This window comes from Mus caroli, chromosome 14, assembly GCF_900094665.2.
Source record: "Mus caroli chromosome 14, CAROLI_EIJ_v1.1, whole genome shotgun sequence".
Classification (NCBI taxonomy): domain Eukaryota; kingdom Metazoa; phylum Chordata; class Mammalia; order Rodentia; family Muridae; genus Mus; species Mus caroli.
This window is the reverse complement of record NC_034583.1, coordinates 60,451,080-60,460,422: the sequence shown is the minus strand read 5'-3', so window position 1 is coordinate 60,460,422 and position 9,343 is coordinate 60,451,080. Positions and strand designations below refer to the sequence as shown.

The 9,343-nt window shown below is 46.7% G+C and overlaps 1 protein-coding gene across 2 annotated transcripts in view; it reads right to left on the bottom strand.

The window, feature by feature from the left end:
- LOC110309260 (ectonucleoside triphosphate diphosphohydrolase 4) overlaps nt 1-9,343 on the bottom strand; it is a 29,836-nt gene that overhangs the window by 3,764 nt on the left and 16,729 nt on the right. The window contains exons 5-10 of one of the 2 annotated variants that reach the window (XM_021181808.1): nt 8,095-8,245; nt 7,372-7,475; nt 6,080-6,139; nt 5,713-5,867; nt 3,853-4,019; nt 1,119-1,443 (exon numbers count right to left, since the gene is read on the bottom strand). In XM_021181808.1, coding sequence (XP_021037467.1) covers nt 1,119-1,443; nt 3,853-4,019; nt 5,713-5,867; nt 6,080-6,139; nt 7,372-7,475; nt 8,095-8,245 — 962 coding nt within the window. The remainder of the gene's footprint in view (nt 1-1,118; nt 1,444-3,852; nt 4,020-5,712; nt 5,868-6,079; nt 6,140-7,371; nt 7,476-8,094; nt 8,246-9,343) is intronic. The other variant, XM_021181809.2, reaches the window with a different exon arrangement.

Genomic DNA, 9,343 nt, shown 5'->3' with positions numbered 1-9,343 from the left:
GAGACAGAGACAGAGACACAGACAGACACACACAGAGAGAGAGAGAGAGAGAGAGAGAGAGAGAGAGAGAGAGAGAGAGAGAGAGAGAGAGAGAGGGAGGGAGGGAGGGAGGGAGGGAGGTTGGGGTTCACAGTGTGAGGCCATGCTGCTTGCCATGCTGACAGGATACTGAGCCAGGGTGACAGGCTGAGACCAGTGGAATTCAGCCTGTGAAACGGCTGAAGACTTTAACTAGTACAGCAAGGTGGCTGCATGAAAGCTTCAGACTGAACACCCCAGGACAGCATGCAGGTGAGCCCCAGGGACACCAAACACAGAGGACCTGTTGGACAGCGCCTGGTGAGCCAGAGGGCTGGCAAGGACAGTGAGAGTAGAACAGGAATCAGGGACAGGCTTGAGGAGTACTCATGAGAGAAACTACCGCTGCTTACAGGGGTGGGAGGGGCATCAGAAAGAGAGAGAGGCAGAGGGTTCAGGACACTGCTCAGTGAGACAGCATTGCCCAGCATGTATGAGGCCCGGGACTCCATTCCCAGCACTATAAATAAAATCATACAAGAGCCATGCCTGGAGGAAGGGGACTGGATGGCTGGTAAATCAACTAAGATGGCACAAAACAGACAGACAGAGAAAACTGTGGATTTGTTTAGAATCATGAAACTCAATGGGTTAGGATCAGAGACTGAACGTCAGTAGCCAGACAACCACAGCACAGATGGGACAATTGATGAATTGATGAACTTGAAGGGCAATGGGCTATGACTGGAAGACAAGAACCATTGAGGCTGATGACATTTGACAGAGCAAACCTCTGACAAAGAGGGAGAGCAGCGGGAACAAGATCATAGGTGTGTCCTGGCTGCTATGGGGGGTGGGTGGCTGCTGAAAGGATTTTGAGATGTGTCAACCAAAAGTCAACTCAAGACTCTGTTGTGTACATTCCTGGTGATAATACCGTTAGTAGAGCTTAGACTTTCTTCTGTGACTGCTCCCCACAGGACAAGTGAAGGGAAAGGACATCCCAACGATTCACTACAAATGTTTCCCTACAAGAAGACAGAGGCAGGACCTGCAGCCCGCATGGTCTCTGCACAGCACAGACCTTCTCGGCACATTACCTTGGCAGCTTTAGTGAATTTAGCAGCATTGTAGTCTCCCCCCATTCGCAAGACATCCTCGGTGCAGTAGTAGAACTCAGAGAAGCCGTAGAATTCACTGTTCTGGAAGTGGATTGGAGGCTGGTAGACGCCATTGAGGGAAGTCTGGGTCTCATTGGTTTTGTTCATGAAAGGCTGCAGGGTTTCTCGACACAGGTCAAAGTCTCCGGTCCCCCGAAGGTATAGGGTCTGCCCGTTTTGCTGGATCTCATCTTTAATGTCCAGAGGCAAGCAGGGATCCAGGAGTGGAGCATCAGGAGTCAGACCAGTCTGTTTACCCAGGAGCCTGTGGCACAAAGAACCATTTACCATGAGACCCATGCCACATACACTGTGCTTTGGACAAGTGGCTGCAAACCAGTGTTCTCCTAACGTGGGTCCCACAGAATTGAGTGTGGGAATACAAAGTGTTCCAAACAAAGTTAGTAAAATTGTCATACAACCCTCTTGCAGAGATCCACAACTGCATACATAAATTAGCATGCTGAATCCAGTTAAACAAGGAGTGAGGTGACCTGACTTTTTTGACAGTGGAAGTGATGCTAGTATCGGATACTATGGACTCCCAGGTCTGCCTGTGTTGGGTCCTGTGGACTCCCTGGTCTGCCTGTGTTGAGTACTGTGGACTCCCAGGTCTGACTGTTAGGAGTTGAACTCTGATGGAGTCACTTGCCCTCACTGACAGTCTTTTCTAACAAGTCATGCATTCCTCCCATCAGGGTTACTCATAATGTACTAGAGTTTAATCAACAATGGTCTTTGCCATAAAACTATTTACTTTAAAGAAATGAACTACCATTATAAGTGGCAAAGACAGGTATGAATTTCAAGGCTTAATTAATGGCATGCTTATAATTATCAGGAATTTTGAGCCACTAAATGTGTGTCTCACACTACTGTTTTGTGTTCTATGTCTAGCTTAGGAGTGCCACTGGACTATACATTATACAAAACTTTAAAAAAAATTAATAATAAAACCCAATTAGTAAAACTCAGTAGTCAGAAGAAAGTGTTTAATAAATCTATGAAAGTAAGCTTCAAATTTATATTTCTATTTAAAAATTTTAAGACTTTTATGAAAAATAACTATAACAAAAGGTTCTAGACACAAATTTAAAACAAAAAGCAACACCACGGAACTACCGCTGTTGTAATGAATACCTATCAATTAGCTTTTAAGGTAATCAGAGAACTTTGTACTTATGGATATGAACTTCGGATAAACTCATACCAAGTAGCTCCAACTTGGTCTTTATTAAGTTTTAGGCCCTCACTGATTTATTAAGATTAAATTGGACAGGGCTGGAAAGATGATTCAGTGGGTAAGAACTGGTGGCTCTCTAGGAGATCTAGGTTTATTCCTAGCACCCACATGGAGGCTCACCTGTAACACCAGTTCCAGGGGATCTAGTGCCCACTTCTGGCCTCCATGGACACTGCTTGCATACAGTGTACAGACCTACATGTAGGCAAACACCTATACACATAAAAATAACTAATACAATTTTTGAAAATGATTAAGTTGGCCAAGTAAATATACTATTACTTAGCTCTAAAATGATCATTTCACCTTTAAAACATTCTATCAAAACAAACAGACCAGATACAGGAAGAGGAAGGTGTCTTACATACCCAGCCTCTGTCCTTCTGATCCCAAGCCATCTGTCTGTTCTGATGGGCATACTTCAAATAAGTAACTGCTATACTGTGACGCTTATTACTATAGTCATTCATTTATTTATTGGATTTTTTTCAAGACAGGTTTTCTCTGTGTATTCTGTCTGCCCGGAAACTCTCTTTGTGGACCAGCGTGGCCTCAAATTTACAGAGATCTGCCTGCCTCTGCCTCCTGAGTGCTGGGATTGAAGGCGTATATCGCCACTGCCTGGCTTTTTATTTTATTTTTTTTTTAAAGACAGGGTCCTGCTATGTAGTACTATGTGGCCTGAAACCATGCAGAGTAGGATGGCCTCCCACAGGGTAGAACTAAGGGCGTGTACCCCATGCCTAGCTAAACTCACAAGCGTCAATCTGACAGGAGTGATGCCCTTTCCTGTTTTTCTTTCACATATTTTTCTACACCAGAATTTCACACAAACTCAGTTTTTTAAAGTTTCCTCTCATAAAAATGTGGAGTTTTTAGTTGTTATTTAGGTTTGTTTTTTGAGATAGGGTCTTAATAGGCCTCAAACTAATGATGTAATGATTTACAGGCATGTACCATCAGACCCAACTTAAAAATATTTTATTATCCTAAAATTACTTCAAGGTATTTCTTTACTCTCAATCCCCTTTCACTGTGGTTCTCAGCGACAGCGCTCAGTATCTCTAGAACATTCCTTATTTGAGACTTTCTGAGGTCAAGGGCAGCGGCTGGTGTGAGCCTCACAGGGGGCGGGGGCGGGGGGGGGGTCAGCAGTGGGCGTCACTGTCTGTGCTTTTCCACACCTTTGCTCCCAGTCACTCAGGAGCAACTAAGTCGTCTAAGTGACAGTGAGAGTCCCCTCTATCAGATGGAGAGAGAGAAAATGCAAGCACAGACACGGGTGGGATGGGGGCTGCTGACAGGACCCTGAGGACCCCTCAGTCCTTCTAGCACGGGGCAGCTAAAAAGCAGGTACTTGACCTGAATCTAGTTTTGATGAGGAGCAAGCTAGGCCTGCAGGTGCCTGCTGAGGAGTGGCAGGGACTGTACCTGTTTTTCTGAACTGTGCTGGCAAATAGTCGGTCTTCATATCTCTGCCGGGCAGCATTACCACCAAACCCAAGGAACGTGGCCACGTAGACGCGGTACACATGCTCAGTCTGGTGGACATCACACCCCAGGTTGAATTCAGCTAACAGGTTTTTAGCTACTTCTTCCTGTAGGCACAGGAACGACACATTTCGGTATTCTAAAGCAACGTTAGCTCCAGTTACAAAAGAAGGGTCTAAAAAGAGCTCTATTAAGAGCAGCAGATTCTCTCTCCACCTCCTCCAAGGATGCGCTAAGCGTTGTTCATAATGCAGTATGATTCTAACTGAGGGAACTGCAGCTGCTGCACATGTGTGGTATTAGGACTTTCTGAAAAGGGGGTCAGAACTATATAGTTCCTCCTCTCTGACCCACAGATCGATTTATGCTACCTCCTGCTGTGGACACAGACCCAAACATAGGAATGTCCCAATAAATAAAGACACCTTTAAAAACCAAAACCAAAACCAAAACCAAACAAAACGAAATAGCCTCTGAGTGGTCAACAGTAAGGGAGGGTTAGGTTAATGGCAGTCGTCAGTTATAGAGGAATACACAGAGCACTGTGAATAATGGGCACACAATCACACGGAAGGCAAAAATGTAACAACCACACCTTTAAACTATGACAGGAATAAAAATAGTGGAGAAAAATCACCAAAACATTAACAATGCTTTTTTCTTTTTAACATTGTGAGTCCAGGGGGAGTTTTTACTCTCCTGTTTGCCCTAAGCTCTCTTTGTAGTTTGCTACCTTACAATGAAGGGAGAAGGCAGGCAAGGCAGCCTCTAGAGATATATCAAGGATGGGAAGTATACTTGAATATCTTTTTCTTTTCTCTCTTTTTTCCCCCTTTCTGGTTTTTGAGACAGGGTTTCTCTGTGGCTGTCCTGGGACTCTGTAGACCAGGCTGGCCTCAAACTCAGAAATCTGTCTGCCTCTGCCTCCCAAGTGCTGGGATTAAAGGCGTGCGCCACCACTGCCCGGCTTGAATTTCTAAAGCACTTTTCCAAGGAGCAATGGTGCCTCCTCAGCTCACACCAGGGGCTTAGCGTTTGGCAGAGAGCAGCCATTCAATGGCCACGGTGTTGGGACTTTTCACAAGAGACTGGCTCATAGAAGTTACAGGACCAGCATGAGGTCACACTGCTAGGAGGAACAGGGTGAAGCTGTCAGCTAAGCTTGTTCAGCTCCATGGCTTAACTCTGAGCCTCCACCTGGTACATGATCCCTACTGTGGGGGAGACAGTGTAGGAGGCCTTGCTTTGGTGTCAATTTACATCTGGATGGAAACAGTAAGGAGAGACGTGATGATTTTGGGACACATGGAAATGACCCTGTTGTCCTTTTTGGAAGGCACAGCCTGCCTAGGACCACAGACCCTGACAGGGCACTGAAGGGCTGGAGGAAGGATGGGATGAACCAGATGTGGAGTACTGGGTACCAACCTCAATATTTCCCAGAACAGTTCAAAACCAAAAACGATTGTGCTGGTCATAACTTCCTAATGATATATAATGCTGTATTGTTTTTTAAAAGTGACTGAAGTGAAAATATAAACAAAAGCTCAGGCATGCGACTGACATATAAACCAGAGAAAAACTCTTTCAGAAAACAAACCAGCTAGTCTCAATGTACAAACGCAATCGGCTTGGCTGAGGCCTGCCTCTTTCTCCCGCCTCCTTCCTCCTGGGTTGAGAAGGTGAACCTCAGCAAGCAGAGTGGGGATGTGTCCAGACTCAGGAAACAAAACAAAGATGGATGGAGACATGTTAAATGAAAATGGAACCAAACAGAAGGCAGTCTGTCCAGATAATAACCTGCTGTGAGGAGACAAAGCTTACAGTTTGGGGGACTTCGTACGCTATCTGGGTAGACACGCCTCCCATGTCGAGGACACCAGCCGTCCTTTTCCGCACGATGGCCTCGCTGCTCTCGCTGCCCGGAATGTTGACTTCCACAACCGCCTCGTCATCTGGAGAGAGAAGTGTCCCCTCTCTTTGAAGCGCTCAGGCCACTCCTCCCCATGGGCTTGACGACTCAACTGGAGCTTAGACTGCAGCTCTGCTGGCCCGACCCTTGGCACCGAGCTCTCTCGTAACTCTTAGCTCCTTCTCTGCCCCTGGCTTGACCGTACTCTGTGGCTGTAACTTCCAACCAGACGGCTAGTGGGAAGATGGCACTTACCCTCCTCAATATGCTCAAACCGTCCGAGGACAAAATTAATGCCGATCCAAGCATACACACCTAGACATTTCAGAGCAGAATGGAGAAAAAAAAATTAAGTTTTAAATCTCTGATCAATTTGGTCTCTGTAAGCTGTCTCACTTGTTTTAACCCCTGACAGCCTGAGACAGAATCACCAAATAACACATTTCTGCTGTTTTATTTTGCCCTAGTGTTTTTATAAGAACTCTCAATTTTAAAGCTTACACTTTATATCAGATGTGTTGAAAATGTAAATTCCCCAGTGATTCCACACTAACTTCCTCTCATCTTTCCTGAATCTTTGTCACCCACACAGCTGCTAAGTCTCAGCCTATACCTGGCAACATTCCCTACCGCCCATTTCTATCCATTCCCACTGCTCCCGTGATTTGTGTCATTACACAGTGGAGACGACAGGCTAATCAACCTCCGACAGCAGCCTCCTCTAGCCTATCCTGTTGGGCTGGGCCAAAGACCAATGTCCGCAGCAGCAGGCTGATAATTCAGTATGTGCCCAGCTTTCACCATCACCACCACCTTTCCACAGGGCCATGATCTGACCAAGTGAAAGCCTGTGTTGGTCCACAGTGGCATTCCTTCCCACCTGCAGCAACAGTTCTCAGAACATTCCTAGCTGGGCAGAGGGAAGGATTGATGTCTTTGCCTTTCACAGTCCCAGGGTATTTTTTTTTTCCACTTCCTTTGGGTGCCGGAAGTGACCTCTTACAATTCTGAGGGCCGTACTTGTCTGTAAGGAGCTCATGGCTGACCTGCCCAAGTCTGCCCAAGTTTCCCGGTGCCCTTCCACAGGAACCCTGGCTGGCTGGTGCGCGACAGAGGAACAGACACCACACATCTAGATCCCTGCTCCTACAATACCATTTCACTGACGGGTTGTTTCTCACTCAGGTGGAATCATTTCTCTAAAACAGAACTAATATTTTTTTCAGTTCATCAAAGGCAAGAATTCCTCCTTGGTATCAGTAAGTCAGAAGTACACGGCCCAGAAGGACCTATCAGCTGGGCAAGGACACAGGCTTCCTCCATCAGTATGTTCAAAATACATTCCCTAAATGTGGTGAGGACAGATGAGCTATGTTTAACGGTTACTTTTAGGGCCGTACAATAAGACCAACCATCTAAGAGACTTATGTAGTCTTTTAAGAGTAACTCGAGGTTCCGGTTTCCAGTGATTCGATACAATGCACAGTGGGGAGGGAGGCTCTGATGGCGCTGTTTCCAACACTCCAAACTGATGGTCTGATACCAACCTTCTTGTTTTCCTGAGATGACTTCAGCATGGGAGTCAGAAAACAGGAAGTCATAGTGCACAGGGATGTCGGTCAGGAGATCCTCCAGGATGGCTTTCTGCTGGCTGTAAGACAGTCCCAGAATCTACTGTCAACCCATATTCTTCATTTTTTTTGAAACAAAAACAAAGACAACTTGCGGCTCTGTTATATCCTACATGAAAGAGTTAATTGTGAAACTGAAGTGATTTCATTGAAAAGATTGCTTATCTCAGGAATGTTCTTTCCAAATGAAAAAGTTATGTGAACCGTGTGATTTCCAGCTCAGTGGGTGGAGGGCTTGTCGAGCATGGATGAAGCCCCGAGCCTCATTCGCAGCACTGTATAAACTGGGCATCGTGGGGTAAGCCCACAGCCCCAGCACACAGGAGGCACAGGCAGAAGGATTGGACATTTAAGGTCAGGCTCTGCTACATATTTAGCTTGAGGCCAACCTGGTATAGGAGACACTTTGACCCACCCCAACCCCTGAAAAGTTAACCTTACCATTTATAGTCAAAAATAAGTAGATTAAAAGCTCTTTGGTGAGGTCTGCATAAGGGAAGAGCTCTGAGACTCGTCCTGACTCAAGAAAGGATTTTCAATGCCACAATGAAGCCAGTAACGATGGTGATGAGGAGGAGAGAAGAGTAAGCCACCCCTCCTTTGCAGAGACCACCCACCCTCCAGGCTGAGGAAGATCACCTTTCAGGAAGGACTCTCATTCCCGCTGTGCAGAGAATGTAGAGAGGTGTCTCTTTGTGTTTTGCCCGAGGCACATGTTCTGCAGCAAAGCTCAGAAGCGGAGAAATGTAGTCGCTGACTTTTTCTGGAGAGGTAGCAAACTCTGAGATGCCTGCAGAGATGGACAGTTGGGTTAGCAGGGATGTCATGGCGCTAAGAGAAATGTCTTCAGTGTGCTGAAGCTCGGAGAGATTCAGGCTTCACTCTGTATTCTCCTAGTTTTGCCTATTCCTCTACTTCCACACTGCTGTGTGGCATGAAGGGTTCAGGTCCATGCCCTCGTCTCTGTCATCAGGATATTGAGCTGACGGAGCATCTGCTAGGTGTCCCACACAGGAGCACATTCTTGCCCTTGAGAAATGGCCCTTCTCTGCTCAGGCAAACCCCAATGGCTGTAATGCCACCCACATGCCACAGATCTTCAGCTCATATCATCAGTCCCCAGAGCTCTTTCCAACCTTCAGATCAGGCCAAGGTGATTGTCTAATGCACACAGGTACTGCCTGTCCTCATGGACACCCCAAACATGACCTAGTCTGCAGCTGGTACTACAGATCTGTTTCTGCTGCCTGTTCCCTGCCCTGTGCCCAGGCTGGCATCCAGGGTAAAGTCTCTCCCATGCCCGTGTGCACTGCCTTCCACTTTCACCGACTACTTCTGGGCCTGCTTATGCTAGTTTCTTTGGCCCCTGTCATCTGCTACTGGCCTAATCTGACTGCTTTCCAGTTTCCACTGATCCCTCCACCCCCTACCCCAAGGATGCTTTTTTGTTTTTGTTTTAAACCCTTCTATGGATCCTCTAACCAACGCAGACAAACTCAGCTTAGAGATACACAGCTACCCACCCAATGGCCCATCCTTACCTCCTTTGAGTCCCTTTCTCTCACCCAAAGCACTGAACTAATTTCTGCACCCTGCTCTGGCCTTCGGGCCTCTGAGTCCCCTGCAGGAAGAGCCTTCTCTTCCTCTACCTCCTTTACCCAGTCAACTTCTGCCTGTCCAATCAGCTCCTTCATCCACACAAGTCTTCCCTAGCAAAGTTCTAAGAGAGACACCAGCTCTCCTGAGCACCAGCTGTAATGTATCTGTCCATCACACCACATTCCTTAGCTGTCTGTCTCATTACAGCTGGTGAAGGGCACACACTGTGTCTTGTTCAGTTCATATCCCAGCACTCAGGAGTGCCTGGCAGGTGGAGGTGCTCAGGAAG